This window comes from Ochotona curzoniae, unplaced genomic scaffold (genome assembly GCF_017591425.1).
Source record: "Ochotona curzoniae isolate NIBS_2020 unplaced genomic scaffold, NIBS_Ocur_1.0 contig_2723, whole genome shotgun sequence".
NCBI classification, from domain to species: domain Eukaryota; kingdom Metazoa; phylum Chordata; class Mammalia; order Lagomorpha; family Ochotonidae; genus Ochotona; species Ochotona curzoniae.
In genome coordinates, this window is record NW_024465573.1 from 11,286,268 (window position 1) to 11,308,003 (window position 21,736).

Below are 21,736 nucleotides of genomic sequence, written 5' to 3' on the forward strand. Positions count from 1 at the left end.
CTCTTCCAGCTCTTTGGGCCTTGGCTGGTTCGGTAGGTGCAGGCGAGCGCGGGAGGACTTTCTGCACCGCTCCGGCCGCGCTCCGTGCAGACCGGCGTTCCGACCCGCCTGGAGCTGCGGGAGCTCGGGTCGGGGCCGCGGGGGCAGGGCGAGCTGGTCACGTGCGCCGGCGCAGGCCGGAGTCTGCAGGAATGTGGTAACTTGGCCGGGGAAAGTTTTCCTCAGCGGGCGGGCGGCCGGCCGAAGATTCAGTGCGGGCGGGCGCGCAGAGGAAGGAAGAGCCGGGAGGAGGCGGAGCCGGCCAGAGGCTCGGGCGGGCGCTTCTCTCAACTTTAGTTTTGGCGTCTGAGGCGAGTTTCCGTCTCAGTCGGGCGCAGCCGCCGCCGGGGGAAAAGAAAGAGAGGAAGGAAGGAACAAGAAAAGGAAATAAAAGAGAAAGGGGGGAGGGGAAAGGCAAGCTAGCTGTCCGGCCTCCGTCAAGGGAGTTGAAGGGAGAGAGGAGGGGAAAAAAAAGTTCTGAGGCGCCGCAGGTCCGAGTTTCTGGCAGCCCCTCCCGAGGCGCCGCCGCCAGACCAGCGGAGCCCGGGCGCAGGGCGGGGGCGGAGGCGCCGAGGCGGGGGATGCGGGGCCACGGCGCAGCCCCCCGGCCCTGAGAGCGAGGACAGCGTCGCTCCCGCCGCGCAGCGCCGCCCAGCCCGCCGCACTCGTCGCTTCTCCCGTCTCGGCCCGTGGAGCCGGGGCGTCCCGGCGGAGCCCTCGCCCGCCTGGTCAGGGGGTGCGCGTTGGGGGAGGCAGCAGCCATGGATCCCGCGCAGCAGCAGCCGCCGCCTCAGCCGGCTCCCCAGGGCCAAGGGCAGCCGCCCGCGCAGCCCCCTCAGGGGCAAGGCCCGTCGTCCGGGCCCGGACAGCCGGCACCCCAAGCGTCCCAGGCGGCGCCCCAGGCCCCTCCGGCGGGGCACCAGATCGTGCACGTCCGGGGGGACTCGGAGACCGACCTGGAGGCACTCTTCAACGCGGTCATGAACCCCAAGACGGCCAACGTGCCCCAGACGGTGCCCATGAGGCTCCGGAAGCTGCCCGATTCCTTCTTCAAGCCTCCGGAGCCCAAATCGCACTCCCGACAGGTAACCTCGCCTCTTGCCCCTCTCCCCGTCGGGCGGGCCCCGGGACTGGGGGGGCGCTCGGGAGCCGCGGCCGCGGGCTCTGCCCAGGGGAGGGGGTCCCGGGAGCCCGACGGGCGTGGGGGGTCTGGCGGCGAAGGGGAGGACCCGGGGACGCCCGCCGGGCCGCGGCTCTCGGCTCCCCCAGTGCTCCGGGAGTCCGGGGCCGAGATTTGCTTTTCCCCTGGGAGTTGGTCTCTGCGGCTGCAGCCGCGGGAGTGTGTGTGTGCGCGGGGGGGGGGGCAAGCTTCTCCCCTCCTCCCACCCCCTTCTTCCTTTTTCTTTCTTTCTTTCTTCCCGGGGCTCCCGGGAGGTTGGCGGGAGTGGTCGGGAGGTGGGGAGGCAGGAAGGGGGTGGGGAGCCGGCCGGGCCGCGGTGGGCTTGCACAATGCGCGCGCCGCCGCGCTCCGCACCTTCGCTGGCGCGGCGGCCGGGGGGAGGGGGCGCTCTGGCATGTGCGTGGGGGGAGTCGCCCGCGGCCGCCGGCTGGGTGAAGTGGAGCCCCGGGCCCCCCCTTTTTCCTCCCCGGGGGCCCCTCGGTCCACTTCAGTCTCCTGGGGAGTCAAATAATTGTTCTCTTGTTTTCCAGTGTTGATTAGGGGTGGGGGTTGAACCGGTCCATTTAGTTTGCTTGCTCTTTCTCCCCCCACCTCCTCCCGCTCCCTCTATTCTCCCCCCTCCCCACCCCCTTGCATTTATTTTCCTCGCGGCCCAGGCGCTTTCAGAGTCCAGGGCTCTGGCTGCCCCTGCCCACACTTTCCTGGAAGTTGTTTATGAGTCCTTTCAACTGTGCGCCTGCCTTGCGCCTTGGAACTCGGGCAGGCTCGCGCTTATCAAACTTGGTAGTTTCACGTGTTGGTTTCCCAATTGCAGCCTATTATTTACAGTCTACTGAAATGCTTTGAAACTAGCCACATCTGTACGTTGCGCAGGAACTGAGTTGCGCTTTACAGTACCGAGGGTTTAACACACAGCCTTTGATAATACACTGCAGGTTGACTCATAGGCCGAGTCCTGCCTACTTCAACTGTGATTAAAAGTTAATGTTTGGGAAGCGATGACTAATTCTACGATCGCCATTGCTTTTTAATGCTTATTGTGGATATGAACATGGCTGCTTTTCTACGCACACGACGTTCGATTACTTTGCCAGCTTGATTCATCATTGAAGTGAAACTGTTAACGAGTTCGCGTTCCGATAGATCCCAGCAGATTTGTCTCCTGTAGCATTCTCCCCCACCCACCCACCCCTTTCTCCCGCGACGGCCCCCTCGCCCCCCCAACTTGCTTCAGGCTAAACTTCAGCATCGGAAGTTTGCCCAAATGGCTAATTGGTTTTCCAAATGCTGCGACGTAGTTAGCCTACTTGAGCTTTGAGTTGAGTGAGGGGGAAGAGTTGCCGTCCCACTCCCGTTGCCCTTCCTACTTGCAGGCCTGTTGTGTTTTCTGGTGTCGCAACTCAGGGATTTGGGAACTCAGGAAAGCTCATTAAGTGTGATGGCACAAACCGGGCTTAAGGAGGAGGAGGGAACTTTGTAGCTGCTTGGTTTAAACGCGTCGGTTTCTAAGAGGGAGATCTGGGTGTGCTTTTTTCCTCGGACCCCTGGGAGTAGGTTTCTGGAATCATTGTGGGTGGTAGGTGAATGGCCGCACAGCTGTGCTGCTAGCCGATAATACACTCGGGAGATGAAACTTCCCACCTTGCGGCACCTATAAACCATAAAGAAAAAGGACTGAAAAATATCTCTTTAATAAGCAGATACACGTGACTTTATGTTCAACACTTTATGGATGCATGGTAATCACAGTTTACCTTTGTTTTTAATGTTCTTAACTGATTTCTGCCTTTGAGTTTAACTTTTGTGTCTGCTAAAGGTTTGCTCACTCAGACTTTGGAAACTCGGCAGTACATACTTTCTTTAATCGATGCTGATTTCTTCTACTTTTCCTGTATAAATCGGCAAATTCTGGCTTTGATTATCAGCCTAATTCTAATAAAGAAATTTGAAAGGACGCTCCTAGGTTGAGTAGCACGAATCTGTGTTTCTAAATATTGTTACCCAGAAACTGTTGAGTAAGTTATTCTTTTTCCCATTGTGTCTGTATGTGTGGATAGGCATTTTTTTTTTTCTGTTTTCAAAAAGGTGCGTTTAAAAATGAGAAAACCAAGGCTCATGGAGGTTGAGGCTCAGGATTACACTAGCCAGCTTGATTAGAACTCAGAACTGAGTGTAGATTTTTTAGTAATTGCAGAGTTTCTTAGATTATTTCGTAATTGAACTGATAACATCGTTATCTTCTAGGTCCATAGATACTGTTGCTTTCTCATTTCTCTCTGGATGGCTTTTAAGAACATTTAGACAAGTCTGAGTCACATTCACTAAAAGTTGTATAATTTGTGATTGCTTTATTGAAGGCATTTGTTCATAGAAAAAAAAAAGATAAGGAATTGGCCTGGGGGTTGGGGACACATTTAAAATGTAGTGAGACAGTTTTGTGGTTATTTTTTGGTTGTGTCTATAACTGGAATATTTTAGAATTTGGAAACACCACATTGCTTTGATCTTTTAAACATCTTAGAAGTTGTTATTTACGGGATATTTCTTGTTTTCTGCTCTGGTTGTCTCTGAAAGAAATGGAAGATATGGTCAGTACAGGTGTAGTAGGTAGAAATTCATTTTGATGGACTGCGCATTGATAAAATGACAAACCTTTATGAAAGTACATATTAGCATAGCACAGGTTGAAAGGATACATTTGAAAACCTCCACTAAATATCAAGTATTGTTCAAGTTTGGCTTGGCACTCAGATATTTGGTTATAATGAAATTCCAGCTAAACAGTTTGAAGGGACTGGAAAAAGTTTTTTTTTTTTTTTTTTAACTTTACTTTTTGCTGTTCTCCATAGGCTAGTACTGATGCTGGCACAGCCGGAGTCCTGACGCCGCAGCATGTCCGAGCTCATTCGTCCCCGGCTTCCCTGCAGTTAGGAGCTGTGACCCCCGGGACACTGACCCCCACGGGAGTGGTCTCTGGCCCAGCAGCAACACCCACGGCTCAACATCTTCAGCAGTCTTCTTTTGAAATACCTGATGATGTTCCTCTGCCAGCAGGCTGGGAGATGGCAAAGACTTCTTCTGGTCAGAGATACTTCTTAAAGTAAGTGACAATAGCCATGAGAGGTGGTTGGGTGTTGGAAAATTAGAGAAAAGTTGTGTCAGGACATAGCGTTTAGTTTTGTATTGTAGTTAATATTTGTGTCACCATCAGTTGTCTCTTCCATGGTTTCTTGAGGATTCGGTTTGTTATAAAATTACCAGCTATCTAAATACACCCCCCACAATTTTTTCAACACTATGGATGTTGTTTTGAAGGCTGGATTTATTTTTGGTTCAGTCTTTTCACTGTCTTTTGTGACAATTTAGATATCCTCATTTTGAGTTTATGCCAGACTTTGTAGCATAGCCAGAAACCAGCAATACTATGAAAATCTCCAAATTTAAAACATTATAGGAATAGTGAAATATATACAATGCTAATTAAAAAAAATTGTTTTAATTGGTGGAGATTAACTCCAAAACAGGACTTCCTTGAAAACCTGATTTTATATTATTTTAAATTATGACATTTCAAAAAATTCTGCTGTGACTTGGTGTGATTTATCAGTTTTCTTCTCTCAAAATGTAGGGAAAAATATTTTAAGCTTTAGTACACAACTAATAAACTTCTTTTTGGAGTTATCAGGTCTTCCATACAGACTTCTTTTCTCTGGGAAAAAACAAGAAGAAAAAATTTTATCAGCTTTTTTGTCTTTACCAGAACTGCCTGAAGCTGAAAAAGCGTACTTCAAATTTTAACCTCTCTAATTTTGAAGTCACAGATGAGACCTTATTTTTATCTGACTTGTTTGGATCACGTGTATACAAACTGTTATCTAAAACTAATTATAAATTGAAATTGATCTTTAAAACTATTTTAGAATGTAATCAAGTTGAGATACCAAAGTGAAAAATCTAGATTTTGATTGATATGTCTTGACAATCTAAGGCAAATGGAACATGTTAGATAACGCAATAATTGGCAGCTTTGTGGTATGAGTGTCAGTATGTGTTTATCATGATTTTCTTTTGAGATGGGTTCTAATGTAAGTTGAAAGTTTTGTGACAGGAGAAGAACAAGGGAAAAGTTCCTACTATTCTCTGCCTCTTTCTGCAACTTTTTCTTCTTTAAAAATTCTTTTTCTGCTGTCCTGGTATCCATTTCAAAGGGTCAGGTTTCAACCAGAACAATAAGGGGCCTGAGACTGGACAGCACACATGAGTCTGGCAGACTCTTCTGCATGAGCAAGATCATTTGTTCTCAAGCAGACATCCAAAGTAAATGATTGAAAGAGCTGCTAGCTGTGAGGGATGTGTCTTCAGGAGGAAAAGAGTGGAAACAAACCAGGTTGTTAAGAAAAAGAAAGACTCTACTTTTTTGAACCTCTCCCTGCTGGGTCCCATGCTGACCTGGGGAGGGGGAGGTTTTGAACAGCTTAATAGCCTGCTTGCCTTCTTTCTTTGGTTGATGCTTCGGCTGAAAGTATAAGGTGAAGGAGCAACACTGTGTTCTTCTTAGTCTCTTAAAATAATTGCTTGTAGGTGAGTTCTGCTTACCTTTCTGTTTTCTTGAATGGATAGTTTTCTGAGGTTGGATATTATGTATTTTGTGGGCAGTGCTTGCTTTGCACACTTGGAATGATTTACAAAATGTAAATTTCCTTGAGAAATCTTAAAGAATATTGATGTATGAAAACAGATGGGTTGGTGAAGAGTCTGTAGTGTCTACCGTAGGAGGATAAGCCAGACCAAAAGAACAATTTTGCCATATGAGGATAAGTTATGAAAGTGAAGGAGAGAGACTTCTAAAAGAAGAAACTGCAAAGAGGAGAGTTAAAATGTGGTTGTCCATTCACGGTTTTTTTGAGGGCCTCTCCCATGGGTCTGAGGTTAAGCTTACTGTATGATGAGGAACATGAGCTATTTTGCAAGCATTTCCTCATATCAGACTTTACAGAAATGGATGTTTTCCCAGAGAGGTAGATCTTGGTCAACAAAAGTGGATAACTTGGTACATATTAGCAGTGGAAGTGGAAAATGGTTACCGTGGCTTAGAATAGTTCACATGCTTCTACAGAGTATCTTCTTTAGGAACTTGATACAATTGGGAGGTGTGTGAAACTGTCAGTTCACTCTGAGTTATTAGCTGCAGCCATATTTTTGTGGGCTGTGCAGTTAAATGACTGACTTTTGTGTCCTGAGCAGATAGGCGAGATTATAATCTTTCCTGTGAGTCAATGATTAATGATAAGCTTTTGGTATCAGGTTACTATTGTTAAAGTTCATCTTTGTATTTGTTTTGATGCTTTAAAATTAGACTGGTTTCAATCAGTCCTTACGTTATTTTGGTGTTATGGTTGCTAGCCAGATGTAGGATGAAGATTGAAACTAATTGCACACACTGTACATTTGTCAGTAGTGGAAAGTTAAATGTTGATATATATATATATATATATATATATATATATATATATATATTCTTAGATTCTTTGGAATGAATTTTTAAGTTACAAAATATTTTGTTGAGATTTATATTGCACACAAAGTTCCCTGACAGTAAATGGTCCAAAATATGGAAGATAATATAATTTGAGAAAAAACTCAATGTTGACTTTTGAAATAATTAATTGCTACCTTGTGACCATAGATGAAGGAGTTCCTGAAGTCACTTGACTAATCCTCTGGTTACAAAGCAACATAATTACTTGAGAATTATAGTCAGGCAGTCATTGGTATTTTTAAAGTGCTTCCTAAGCCTTGGATCTTTGGAAAAAGACTTGTATCCTATCTTGGGAAGTGATATGGTGGAAATGTAATGTTTGCCACGTTTATCGGTGACACATTTACATTCTGGAAGGATTGGGAATGAAGTATGTCAAAAAGATTTAGTCATTTGTGTGCTACTAAGCTTCTGTTTACCATTTGAAGCTGATTTCTCCAACACAGTGCATTGAACTTGAAGAAGAATTCATTCTTTTTACAGCTCTCAGAATTATTGCTTTCTTTGGTTGTCTTAATGTAGTTTTCCTGCAGGAAATGGTTCTTCAAGTATTTGGTCAACAACTTCCTATTTCTTTATAAGCTACTGAATAACTTCCTGAATTAGTATTCTATAATATCTCTGGTTACAAAGGAGTGTTTTACTTCTCAGATTTATTTTATTGAATCTGATACCTTGTAACTATTACCTGTACAGAGAACTTGTTAATATAAAACATACCATTTAAGATCTTATAGTATGATTTAAGGAATTTGCTGCAGTGATTTTTAGAAGTGTACAATTTTGTGTTGTAATAGTGTCCTGCAAGTAACTTTTGAGAAAGACTTTTCTTCAATTTCCATCATTTACAATGTTTGAGTCACAAGCCACAGTGATTTTAGCCCTTCAAGAGTCAAGGTTTCATGTGGCTGTGATTTGATTAAAAGTTGTAGTGGTCGGAAGTTATAAATGTTATCTTGATCTGTAGTTCAAGAAGGTACTGTTCTCAGAAATTTTTTGATATTACGCAGAGGGTAACTTAGTCATGTTGCAACATTAAGTTTAACTTACCCTGTAGATATTGTTGGTCACCATAAAACAGTTAATTGTTTTTGTGCTGCCTGGTCCTTTGGAAATCAGTGTTCATTGCTCCAATTCATACTAGCTGAGAAATGTACCAAGGAAAAGACAAGAATTAATCTGTTTCTTGTTTTAAAATTGATCTTAAACTCCCACTTACCCAGAAGAATAGAAACACATACAATGAGTATTTTTGCTGCAATACGATTATATGTTTCAAAAGCAGGCAGTTTCATAAAGAATAAAGCTATGCTTTTTTTTTTTGGTATTATGGATAACGAAAATTATTTTCTTTAAAAAAATGACAAGATTATAATTCTGCCATCAGTTGTTGTTTATGAAGCACATGCGTATGTGTGTTCACGTGCCTACACACACACACACACACACACACACACACACACACACACACACACACACACACTGACTAAACAGTTCAAGTTACTAAGTATTTCCCTATTTGAGGGGAGGGCCAGTGGCTACCTGTTTGTCTTGCTGTTGAGGCTGAGTGGTGAGATGAAAGTACACCCCCAGCTCTTAGAAAAAGGGCTGGCTTCTGCTCAGTGGGTGGCCATCCTCAGGCAAGAATGGCCATCAGTGCCTTGGTGGGTGAGGGAGAAGAACTCCAGGGGGAATGTATTCAGCAGTGGCAAAATAAGAAAACATTCAAAGATGGTGAAATGCAGAGAAAGTAACACATAAAGCTCAAATTATTCCCTGAGAAAAATATTGAGTATTTTTAGTGGGAACTTTTAAGAAAGGATTTTTTAATTTAGAAAAATAGATGTTAAATGGATCAAATTCAGTTAACTGCAAGGTGGTGGGCTGATTTTTTTCTGAAATATAATGTTCAAAAATACCCCTTCCTCCAAACACTCTTATGTTAACCATTTAAATCAACTTGATCGTATTTGAATATTTAAAACATAAAAAAAATTTGGAACTCTGAGATAAACTCTTGATATTGTAGAAAATTGTGTTTTTACTTTCTGCAGTTTAAAATAGTAATGTTGTGTACCTTATGGCTTTTGGAACCTAGCCTGTTAGTTGCCAACATGTGTGTTGAAGTTTAGGCTTAGGACAAGTCAAAGTGCAGTCATTTAAAAAAATCAGTTAAAATTTAGGGTTGCTCAAACTTAATTTGCTGCCTTGTGTGATAGCATAATGTAGCCATTAATTATGGCTTGAGAGTTTAATAATAGTTGAGTAGCATTGTGTAAAGGGAGGTCTTAAAAGACTTGTTTGGTTCTATAACCGTGGTTACTAAGTGACGCAGTTCTTCCCAAAAGGGCTTCTGATTCCAGGGTTAATCAGAACTTCAGGTCCTGAAAGGGGCATTGCTGTCTCTATGAAGAATTGTTTCATGGTTCTGGTTGTTCAAGTACTGTAGCACTGAGTTCCTGGGAACAAGTACTGCCACCAAAGAAGCACTTGGTATTTATTTTGAACTTGACTCCTTCTAAAAGCAAACAAAGAAGTTTAATGTAAACCACAGTAATCCTTTCTTTCTCCTTAATATTCTAGACGAGGAAAAGTAGTTAGTAGTGTAATTCTCATTTGGATGTCATCATGCAAAGAATCATCTCTATCAAGTGATAAGCTATTGTTTCTTTGAATAATGTTGCAAATTAGCAGAGTAAGGCAAATGGGAGTATCTGTTAGAATATGTGGCTTTCTTATTGTATTTTCAATGCTGTTACTTAATTTTTTTTAAAGCTTTATTTATTTTTATTGCAAAGTCAGATATACAGAGAGGAAGAGAGACAGGAAGATCTTCCAGCCGTTGATTCTCTCCTTAAGCGGCTGAGCTGATCTCGAGCCTGGAGCCTGGAGTCTCTTCCAGGTCCTCCCATGTGGGTGCAGGGTCCCAAGGCTTTGGGTTGCTTTCTCAGGCTACAAGGAGGGAGCTGGATGGGAAGTGGGGCTGCTGGGATTAAAACAGGCACCCATATAGGATCCCAGTATGTGCAAGGCGAGGACTTTAGCTGTTAGGCTAATTGAAAAGACAGATTTACAGAGAGAAGGAGACACAGAAAGACCTTCCATCTGTTGGTCCACTCCCAAGTGGCCACAATGGCTAGAACTAAGTTGATCCAGAGACAAGAGCCAGGAACTGCTTTTGTGTTTCCCACAGAGGTGCAGGGCCCCGAAGCTTTGGACCATGCTCTGCTGTTTCCCCAGGACAGAAGCAGGGATCTGGGTGGGAAGTGGAGCAGCTGGGATATGAACTGGAGCACTTGTGGGATCCTGGCGGTGCAAGGCAAGGACTTTAACCAATAGACTATTGCTCCTGGCCCCTGTTACTTCATCTTTAATGTGCATTACGGTTACTGAACTCTTTGTTTTCTGTTGAGTCTTGATTTTGAGACTGTGTTGGAGAACATTTCATTGTAAGCTCCTTCTTGGGTCGGTGTTGTTGGCTTTAGCAGGTTATGCTGTTACCTGTGATGCCAGCATCCCAAATGGCATCTTTTAAGTCCCAGCTGTTTCACTTCCTATCCAGTTCTGTGCCGGGGAAGGCAGCAAAGATGGCCCAAGTGCTTAGGTCGTGGAAGATCCAGAATAAGCTCCCAGCTTTGTCCCTGCTGAGCCCTGGCCATTGCGGCCATTTGGAGAGAGAACCAGTGGCTGGAAGATCTCTCTCCCTGACTCTCTTTCAATTAAATAAACAAATCTTTTTTCTTTTAAAGATTTATTTATTTTTATTGGAAAGTCAGATGTACATAGAGGAGGAGAGACAGAGAGGAAGATCTTTCGTCCGGTGATTCACTCCCCAAGTGACCACAATGGCCGATGCTGTGCCGATCCGAAGCCAGGAACCAGGAAACTCCTCCAAGTCTCCCATGTGGGTGCAGGGTCCCAAGGCTTCCCAGGCCACAAGCAGGGAGCTGGATGGGAAGTGTAGCTGCCATAAGTAGAACCGATGCCCATATGGGATCCCAGCACATTCAGGGCGAGGATTTTAGCCACTAAGCCACGCCTCTGGGCCCTAAATAAATAAATCTTAACAAACTCCTTCCTTTCTTCTTGAAATTGCTTGCTTAAATCAGTGATGTTTTTTGTTTATTTTCAAAATTAGGGCTTTACTGAGCAATAGTATATTTAGAGATTGGATTTTCATACATGTGTAAAAATCTGTTATAGACTTTATAACCTTTTTTTTTAAAAAGAGTATTACTAAGTACATCAACAAAAGCATGAACTAGAAAGTTGCTTAAATTTCAAATTTTTTGTATCCTGAATTGACTGTAATGTGGAGCAGGCTTTTCAGGAAGAAAGTGAACTGCTTTGTAGGAGTTGGCATGAAAAGTGGGGTTTTTTTTTTCCCCTAAGGCAGGGATATGGGATTCTTTTTTTTAGAATTATAAAACTCTCCTCTGTCTTCTTTCTTTGATGTATTTGATTTTACAAATTTCTTCTAATTTCTAATATAGTAGTAACACTTGTTCATAAGAATCCGGAAATTCAGGAAAGGTGGAAGTAGCGAAAGAGGTTCTAGAGTAGCCTCATGTATAAACTTAGTTGGAAATTTAGTTTTTGGGGGGAAGTATCACATATGTTGATCTTCAAAACAGTATGGCAAGGTTTACAAAGAAAAAGCGGTAATTTGCATTTACATCTAGATTGTATGTCTCAGTAGCGAACACTTAACATTCAATTTAGGTGCTTTTTCTCCTGATTCTTCAGGATGTTTCATATTTATGAAATATGTTACCCTGACTCTTGAGTTTTCTTCATCCTTCACAGTCCCCATTTCTTTGGGCGGGCATTTGGCACAGTCATTAAGATGCCGCCTGTATGGGGTACCTGGATCTGCTCACCATGGGAAACAGCAGGTGGTGGCTAAACAGTTGGGTTCAGCTCTGGTGTGTGAGTCCTGGATCAGGTGTAATAGCTTGGGCCTGGCCCAGCTCCACTAGTTGGAGGCATTTTTGGAATCAGTGGATGGGGACGTCTCTTTGTTTCTTTCTACCTTTCAAATAAATAAATTTTTTGAAGAAAGAATTTGGACCTGGCACAATGACTCAGTGGCTAAATTCTCGTCTTGAAAGTGCCAGGTTTGTAGCCTACCTGTTTCATTTCCCATCCAGCTCCCTGCTTGTGACCTGGGAAAGCAGTAGAGGATAGTACACAACCTTTGGACCCAGCACTCGCTTTGGGAGATCTGGAAGAAGCTGCTGGATATTGGCTTTGGATTAGCTCAGCTTTGGCCATTGAGGATATCTGGGGAGTGAAGCAGCATTGAATATTTTTCTCTGTCTCTCCTCTCTGTGAATATGATCTGCCTTTCCAGTAAAAAGAAATATCTTTTTTAAAAAGAAACCACAATTTTTTCTCTTTATTTATTTGTAATACAGAATTATATATAGAGAGGGGGAGAGAGATTTGCCATCTCCTGGTTCACTCCCCAAGTGAGTAAGGGATTGAACTGGGCCAGGCTGAATGCGGGAACTTGCAACTCTATCTACGTCTCTTCACATGGGTGGCAAGGATCCAGGCACCTGGCCAACTTTGGTTGCTTTCCCAAGCACATTAGAAGATTTATTTATTTTTATTGAAAAGGCAGGAGCCAGGAACTCAGTCTGGATCTCCCATATAGGTTGCAGCAGCCTAGCCACTTCAGACATTATGTGCTTACAAGGTTCATATCAGCGGGGAGCTGGAATTAGGAGAGAACTAGGGTACACTGCTATAAGGGCTCTGGGCATCCCAAGTGGTGTTGAAACCACTGTGCTAAACCATCACCCTCTGAATCATGCTTCTGAAAGTTGTGTAGGGCAGTTTCCTTAACTGTGCGTAAGTTTTGGAAAATAGTTCTTAGTTTCCAGTGAATTTCTTCCTTTCCTATTCTCTTGGAGTTCTTGGTAGCCAGAGTAAATCTTCAGTTTTCTTATTTGTATCGTCTTGTTTTCCTTTAGTTAGCCTTTTTTTTTTTTTATGCTTTCTGGGAGATCTCTCTCTCTTTTTAAAGATGTATTTGTTTAAAAGAGAGGGAGAGACAAAGATCTCTTCATCTGCGGGTTCACTCCCAAGATGTCTGCGTCAGGTGGGGCTGGGCCAGGTGCAAGCCTGGCATTTTGTCTTGGGGTTCCTCTGGGAGCCGGAGCCAGCCACTCTTGCCATGCCCTTATCAGGGAGCTGAATTGGAAGCAGAGGAGCTGGAATATGAACTAGCTGGATCCCTACATCTCAAACTTTCATTTTCCAATTTTTTTTGCAGTAGATTTCTTCAAGCTATTCTTAATTTCCAGTGGCTCTTTTCTAAACTCATTGTTTTTTTTTTTTTTTAAAGCTATCTTTTTTTTTTTTTTTTTTTAAAGATTTATTTTTATTATTTTGTTATTGGAAAGGCGGATATACAGAGAGGAGAGACAGAGAGGAAGATCTTCCATCCGATGATTCACTCCCCAGGTGAGCGCAACAGGTCGATACTACGCCGATCCGAAGCCAGGAGCCTCTTCCAGGTCTCCCACGCGGGTGCAGGTTCCCAAAGCCTTGGGCCGTCCTCGACTGCTTTCCCAGGCCACAAGCAGGGAGCTGGAAGGGAAGCGGGGCTGCCGGGATTAGAACCGGTGCCCATATGGGATCCCGGGCGTGCAAGGCGAGGACCTTTTAACCACTTGCGCCACCGCGCCGGGCCCCCATTGTTTTGTTTTCATCACACCTTGTTCTTATTTTATATATAGATACAGTAATGTAACATCTCTCTAGGAATATTACACTGGGTTTTTCTATTGTCCTCATTAGCTAAAAAGGCTTACTGGGAGAGTGCTTCAGTGTGGACCAGGCCCCTGAAGTTGTAGGAGCCTCAAATGTCAGCATCTTCGTTTTTTTTCCCTTAAAGTGGCTCATTGCCACAGACAAACAGTAACAATGGCGTCTTACCAGGTAGCATTAAAGGTGATGGATGTTATGACCAACCAGCAGGCGTCTTCCTGCTCTTGGCTGTTCTGCAGTCTCTGGGTCTATTTCTTGGCTATCATACAGTCTCTATTTCCAGGCTGTTTTACTTCTATTTCCAGCAGTATTTTTCACATAGTTAAATATATCTATCTCCTAAATCCCGCTAGAGTGGAGCAGGAGAGGAAGCAGTAGCTTCTTTTTGGTTTCCTAAGAGTATTTGAAAGGCAGAGTCACAGAGAGGGAGAGCTAGCGAGAGAGATTTTCCATCTGCTGGTTCACTCCCAAGATAGCTTAAACAACTGATTTAGGTCTGATGAAAGCCAGGACACTGCAGCTCTGTCCAGGTTGCCTGCTTCGGTAGTAGAGACCCAAGAGCTTGGGCCATCCTTCATTGTTTCCCAGGCGCATTCACAGGGAGCTGGGACTTGAACCAGCACATGGTATGTTAGTGTTGCAGGCAGAAGCTTAACTGCCTGTGCTGAACACAAGCCCTTTAGTACATTTTTAAAAAAAAGATTTTTATTAGAAAGTCAGATTGACAGATAGAAGGAGAGACAGAAAGAGCTTCCACAATGGCCAGAGCTGAGCTGATCTGAAGCCAGGAGCCTTTTTCAGGTCTCCCACACGGGTGCAGGGTCCCAAGGCTTTGGGCTGACCTCTACCTCTTTCCCAGGCCACAGGCAGGAAGCTGGATGGGAAGTGGGGCATTCAGGACACAAATGGGCACCCCTATGGGCTCCCGGCACCTGTAAGGCGAGGACTTTAGCCACTAGGCTACAGTGCTGGGCCCAAAGTTTATTTGTTCAGAAATGTTGAAAGTCAGAATTACAGACACAGAGAGGGAGGGACAGAGATCTGGCATTCCTTCATTCACTCTCCAAATGACCATCACAGCAAGAACTGGGCCAATCCAAAGCTAGGAGCCAGGAGCTCCTTCCAGATCTCCCACGTGAATAGAGGGTCCCATTGATTTCGGTTATGCTCTACTGCCCTTCCACGCCATCGGCAAGGAGCTGGATCACAATTTCAGCAGCTCAGATGTGAAGTGGTGCCCATATGGCATGCTGGCACCATGGTGGGTCCTTAGCCTCTCGATAAATTTGCCTTTTTTTTTTTTAAAGATGTATTTACTGGAAAGGCAGATCAGATTTACACAGAGGCAGATAGAGAAAGGTCTTCCATCTGCTGGTTCACTTCCCAAATGGCCACAGTGGCCGAAGCTGAGCTGATCCAAAGCCAGTATTCAGGAGCTTCTTCCAGAAGGTCTCCTGTGTAGGTGCAGGGTCCAAGGTTTTGGGCCATCCTCTACTGCTTTTCCAGGCCATAAGCAGGGAGCTGTATGGGAAGTGGAGTAGCTGCAACTTGTGGGATGCCCTTATGGGATCCTGGCAAATGAAATGCCAGAATTTAGCCACTAGGCTGTTGTGCCGGGTCCTGAATGCACTCTTGTATATACAGCTTTAAAGGTTAGGGCTTAGCGTAGCCTTTTTGAATTAGCGATCTGGCCGTCTGTCTTTTGCATCAATACCCATAGTGGTGAGAAACATGATTGATTAAGTAAGTGTTAGTACACTTACACAGGTAAATCAAAAGGTGTGTTTCATCTCTGTTGTTGCTTTTCTTGTACTCTTCTGATAGTTCAGGAAATAGCCTGTGCTCAATATTGAGGCCATTGTCTTACGTTGTAGAATAATCTGTTTCTTCTGTCTGTCACCTTGTGAGCACATAAACATGTTGAAGTACTAAGAATTTCATGAAGGCTTAGATGTTTGTTAGATAGATCTCCCTTTAGGCCATGGCCCCTTTGTTGTTGCTCTCAAGTTGGAATTTTCCAGGTCCACTTTTCAGACTGTCTTCTTGCTCAGGTAAAAATTGGTTTAATGAATCGTTTTAAAATTGCATAAAATCTTTAGTGACTAAAGAAAGAAAAATCTGAGCACTACCCCCTGGCATAGAAGAGGATCGTGTGCTACTGCCAGGAAAGGGGACGCTTCGGATACATACATAACATTAAAGTACTAGATGCTAGGCGAAGAATGAAGTAGTGTCAGTGCACCTGGTTAGATAGGCAGCATAAGGAAGTGTTTTAAAATAGTCAAGTGCAAAGATCACAAATGAGCTAAATAAGATTCCTGATGCCCTCCTAAAATTGATCCTTACCAGTGATCATTTCTGCAGGGTTAAAATTGACCAAGCTCTCCTTGCTAACTTAAAGAAGATAAAAATGTTGAAGAAGAATTGTTCAAATAGAGATGTTTCTAGTTTTCCTCTACACATGTTCAGACTGATACAGGTTATGTTTCCGAAATCAGTGTAGTTTGGATGGATTCCAAATGATGTAAAAGGATCACTTTTAACTCCTCCCAGCTGGAGGGTGTAGAGTTTTCCTGTCAGGACTCGTTCAGATCTCTACCTGTAAGTAAGAAAATACTGCTTCTTGACGACGATGTGACGACGATGTATAAATACCATCGTCCTCTGTATTTGAGAATAAAGCATGCCCTTTGTGTACCTGTCTGTTGTTCGGTTTTGATTAGTGCTTGGGATACGCATAGCTTACCTGTAGACTAACTCCCTTTCTGCTCTCACAGAGTGCTTTTGCTAAAACAAGCAAACAAACAAAAGCTGCTTGGTTCTGGATGATGTATCTTGGGTTGCTTTTATGGGGTTATAGTTTTTTTGTCCCTTTTGTTCTGTTATATTCTTTGAAGTCAATATATATGCTTATTGGTCTCCTGGCTTTATAAATATCTATGTTGTTATTTCCTTTAGTGTTTTCTGGGTTCTTTGTGGAGTTGGGACAAAATAATATATCAGTCTTAATGGTCAGGAAGGGTCTCAAAACTCCATTGTAAGTCGTCTTGTTTACCCTTTCATTGCTGTCTCTGACTGGAGGCTGACTCTAAGTGCAGTGCCGATAGACTTTTTTTTTTTTAAAGATTTATTTATTTATTGGAAAGTCAGATATACAGAGAGGAGGAGAGACAGAGAGGAAGATCTTCTGTCCGATGATTCACTCCCCAAGTGAGCGCAACGGCTGATGCTATGCCGCTCCCAAGCCAGGATCCAGGAACTTCTTCCGGGTCTCCCACACAGGTGCAGGGTCCCAAAGCTTTGGGCCATCCTCAACTGCTTTCCCAGGCCACAAGCAGGCAGCTGGATGAGAAGTGGAACCGCCGGGAGTAGAACCGGTGCCCATATGGGATCCCAGCATGTTCAAGGTGAGGACTTTAGCCACTAGGCCATGCCGCCGGGCCCGTGCAGATAGACTTTTACCCTCTTGGTTGAGCATTATGTTTTTTGGCAGATGACATCTCTTAGAATATTCATTATTTTGGAAACCGCTGGTCACTTTGCCCATATTTCATGTATCATATATTACTACCTTTTTCTCAAAAGTATTCTACTTTAGATGAAAATTTGCATATTCTGAACTGTATGCGAACCTAGAGGATTTCCTTTGTGCATTTATAAGTTAATTTTATGAATTTGAGATTATCCTTAAATAACTAAAACTAATCAGAAGCGGGGTATTACTTGTGTTCTGGATAGAAATTAGCAGTAGTTCTGGAGTGTTAGAAGTTGCCAGTGAATATCAGAATGCTTTAGAATTAATTGAATAAGAAATAGAATTCAAACTACTCTGGGAGTCCAGGGCAGGGGAAACTAGGAGGTGGCACTGGTATTTATGCCAAGAGCGTGTGTACACACCATGCTGGAATTAGCACCTTGAACTCTGTGGGTGTGGCGAGGTGGCACAGAGGCCTTCTGGTAACCCCAGAGAGCTTACTCTTCCCTGCTCTCCTCCCTGGTCATGGTTAAATCTGAACTCTACATTTGAAGTTTTTTTTTAAAAAAAACAAATAATTTTTGATTTGTAATATTTTTTTGTATAAAAGCACTTGAAACCATTAGCTGGCTTGGTTTTATTCATTGTATGAAACAAAACTTTTACTTTTCTGTTAGTGCCTATTTAAGATTTTGCTAATTTTTGACATAACTGTCAGAAAACTCTAGTTGAAAGGGATTGTTTCTGATACTGAAACACACACACACACACACACACACACACACACACACACACACTCACAAATCCGTAAAACATTTGCTTTGAAGAATGATGCAGGGCCCCACGCAGTGGCGCAAGTGGTTAAGGTCCTCCCCTTTGCACGCCCGGGATCCCATATGGGCGGCGGTTCTGATCCCGGCAGCCCCGCTTCCCTTCCAGCTCCCTGCCTGTGGCCCGGGAAAGCAGTCGAGGACGGCCCAAAGCTTTGGGAACCTGCACCCACGTGGGAGACCTGGAAGAGTCTCCTGGCTTCGGACCAGCATAGCATCGGCCGTTGCGCTCACTTGGGGAGTGAATCATCGGACAGAAGATCTTCTTCTCTGTCTCTCCTCTCTGTATATCTGCCTTTCCAATAAAAAAATAATAAAAATAAATCTTTAAAAAAAAAAAAAGAATGATGCAAATGTACACACAATCAGTATCCAAGATAAGAAAAGAATATTGTTCTCTGTAGCGTTGCAAGAACTCTGTCATATCACCACCAGAGATAACCACTAGCCCTAAATTTTGCCTGGTCCATGTAGCTTTCTGTTACCTCCTACCGCATGACATATTACTTCAAACCTTGAAACTTATGAATAGTGGTCAGGACTGTGGCATAGTGGTTAAAAGCACTGCCTGGAAGTTGTGTCCCTTATGGGCATCTGTTTGAGTCCTAGCTACTCCACTTCCCATCCAGCTCCCTGCTGATGACCTGGGAGAGCAACAGAGTATGGCCCAAAGCCTTGGGAACCTGCATCTATTTGAGGGACCAAGAAGTTCCTGTCTCTTGGCTTCAGATTAATCCAGCTCCAGCCATTGGTTGCCATGTTGAGAGTGAACCGGCTTGTGAAAGATCTCTGTCTTTCCTTTTCATTCTCCTTTCTCTTTTTCCTCCTTCATAACCTCCTTCTCTCCCTCTCTCTCTCATAACTCTGCCTTTCAAATAAATAAAAGTACAAACAGCAATTTTGCTGTAGCTTACAATTTTGTGGGTTAGGAATTCAGTGAAGGTGCGGCTGAGTGTTCTTTTCCATGTAGCAGTAGTAGAAGCAATTTACCATTATTTAACTGGTACACTGGGTCTGGAATTGTCTTCAATCACAGAGGTTGTCCTTTGGTGAGGTTGGCTGGAAGGTCTGCCTGGGCTGGATCATCCAGAATGCCTGCACAAGGCCTTCCCATCACAGCACTCTTTAGTAGCTGCGTGACTTCAGTGGCAGTTGAGGATTCCTAGGTAGGGGACTTAAAGGATCGAACAGAGAAGTTCCATGCTGCTTATACCCTAGTCTTGGGTTTCCTATTCTGTGAAGCCAGTTATTAAACTAAATCATGGAGTCAGGTTAAATTAGATTTTATTTTTTCAATTGAAGGAATGGGAAAGAATTGTTGGTCATTTTTAATTCACTACAGTCCTTAAATCATCATTTCTTGTTGTTCAGCTTTATGTCAGTAATGATGCAGATATTTTTGTAACTTGTTTTTTTTTAACCTGCCATCATTTATTGGGTATTAGTTCTGTTACCATGTGAAAAAAATTCAACAGTGGAGTGACTTTCAAAGGGAGCAGGGCCAGGAAGGTCATGGTCAGGAATGTGGAGTGCGCTCTCCACTTTGGCCTCTTCAGTCGTACTTGCGTTGCTGCTCATGTTTGAGTTCCTAGTAAGAAAAGCAGTATTTGAAAAGCATGTGAACTGCCAACACTGTTTTCACCTCAGTTGTGCTCTCTTTCTCTGCATTTTTGTGCTTTATTGTCGTATCAGTAGTAACTTCTTCAAAATGCTCCCCTAATGCCTTTAGGGGCAAAGTCTTAAATTGGTGTGTAACTTGATAGCTCTTGAAGTTTGATATCCTTAAATTTTTTCTCCTTCAGTGTTAGAACTGATGCCTTATTGGAGTCCTTGTGTCTCCTGTGCCTTTAAATTTACTTTCATTGATACTTATAAGACTTGGCGAATGTATAGTCAGTTTACATTGCGATATTGTTGATTTCCATAGTTACACGGCTTTAGTTTTTATATTTAACTGAGGAACATTTAGATTGTTATGTAACAGCGCAGTGCTTGAATATTCAGATACATATGCAATACATTTTTTTGTAAGATTTATTTTCTTTTTGTTGGAAAGGCGGATATACAGAGAGGAGAGACAGAGAGGAAGATCTTCCACCCGATGATTCACTCCCTAGGCAGCTGCAACGGCTGGAACTGAGGCAATCTGAAGCCAGGAGCCTCTTCCAGGTCTCCCACGCGGGTGCAGGGTCCCAAAGCTTTGGGCCGTCCTCGACTGCTTTCCCAGGCCACAGGCAGGGAGCTGGATGGGAAGCGGGGCTACCAGGGTTAGAACTGGCACTCATATGGGATCCTGGTGTGGGCAGGGTGAGGACATTAGCCACTAGGCTACCGTGTGGGGTCCTGACCAGTTCTTCTGATGCTGCCAGTTCAACTTATGCAGCTGTGTCTGGCAGCTTTGTTTGGGTAGGAGAATGTAAGATCTCACTCCAGTGTCTGCTGCCTTAGTGCCAGCTTTGGCTAGACTTGTTTTTTTTTTTTTCCTGTTAGTTTGTGATTCAGTTGTGTAGTCCAGACTTTGTCACTGGGAACATTCCAAAATGAAGATGGAATGTTCAAATCCTGAAGCCATTATGCAATGTCATTTTATTGTGTGTGGAGAATATGTAAATTTCCAACTCAGGTTCTTACATCCTTCAAAGAAATACTAAGTAGAGATTAATAATGCGTGCAAATAGGAACAGAATCTTTTTAGTGGTGAGAGGATAATTATATACATTAATGCATGAATGTGGAATACCCTAGAGAGAGAAATACCACCATGAGTATTACCACCATGGCCAAAAATTTGCCAGTAAGTAACAAAAACTGCAAGTGTTGCCCTGTGGGAAGAGGCCTCTTTCCTGTCTGTCACCTGTTTTTACATAGAAGGAGGTGTTACCCCAATTGGATATACATACTGGTGTAATTTGTACCTTGTTCCTAGATGTGACAGTTGCATCCTGGGAATGAGGGACTATCAAATCCACAGTTAAAGAGACAGGGTTCTGTTGCAAGAATTCCTGCCTGCCTTCACGTCAGTCACTGCACCACATCAGTTTCTGTTATATTCTCCTATGGTAGAAGCAAAAAATGCAGTGAGCACAGATGGAGAGTTAGGAAGCACACTGTACCTCTGATGGTGGGAACTGCAGATGATCACAGCTGTGTTTTTGATGGATTGCATGTAACTTGAAATTTCATTAAATATTATTGACAATAGATGTATTAGTATCTGGGACCTAAAATTCTTGTTAGTTAAAATCATGGTAATCACATCAAATCTCACTGGAAATTGACAGTTGTTTGTTCTTCAGAGGCCATCAAATTAGTCAGACCCATAGATCGGATCAATATGGACTTTTTGCTTACAGTTTGGCATTTATGTTTAAGACTGAGTTTTATTGGCACTCAATTGTAGTTTTTAAAAAAGATTTATTTATTTTATAGAGTTATAGAGAGGGAAAGACAAAGATCTTCCCTCTGTTGGTTTACTCTCCAAATGGCTGCACTGGCTAGGCTGGGCCAGGCTGAAACCAAGAGCCAAGATCTTATTCTCGTCTCCCATATGTGTAAAGGGGCCGAAGCACTTAGGCTGACCACTGCCACTTCCCAGGGTACCTTAGCAGGGAGCTGAAAGTGTAATTGCTAGAACTTCAGCTGGCAGCCATATGGGATGAGCTACAGATAGCAGCTCAATATGTTATGCTACAACGCCAGCCTCTTAGTTGTAATTTTACAAAATTTTGATGTTTTACCAAAAATGTCTCCTGGTGTTTAACACTGATTTAATTTACATTTGAGTTTACATGCTATGGCAGAAATGGAACCTGGGTTTCCTGGTTCCTGTGTTTCATTTAATTAATGTCATGTACCATATGATGATATTCAAGGCCGGTTCATACGTATGACAATAC

The 21,736-nt window shown here is 43.5% G+C and overlaps 1 protein-coding gene across 10 annotated transcripts in view; it reads left to right on the top strand.

Annotated features, from left to right (window-relative positions):
- Positions 1-473: 473 nt before the first annotated feature.
- YAP1 (Yes1 associated transcriptional regulator) overlaps positions 474-21,736 on the top strand; it is a 119,809-nt gene continuing 98,546 nt past the window's right edge. For 7 of the 10 annotated variants that reach the window (XM_040976850.1, XM_040976852.1, XM_040976853.1 and 4 more), the window contains exons 1-2: positions 801-1,124; positions 4,069-4,319. In XM_040976850.1, coding sequence (XP_040832784.1) covers positions 801-1,124; positions 4,069-4,319 — 575 coding nt within the window. Of the gene's footprint in view, positions 1,125-4,068; positions 4,320-21,736 lie in introns of all 10 variants that reach the window. The other 3 variants (XM_040976854.1, XM_040976856.1, XM_040976851.1) reach the window with 2 other exon arrangements.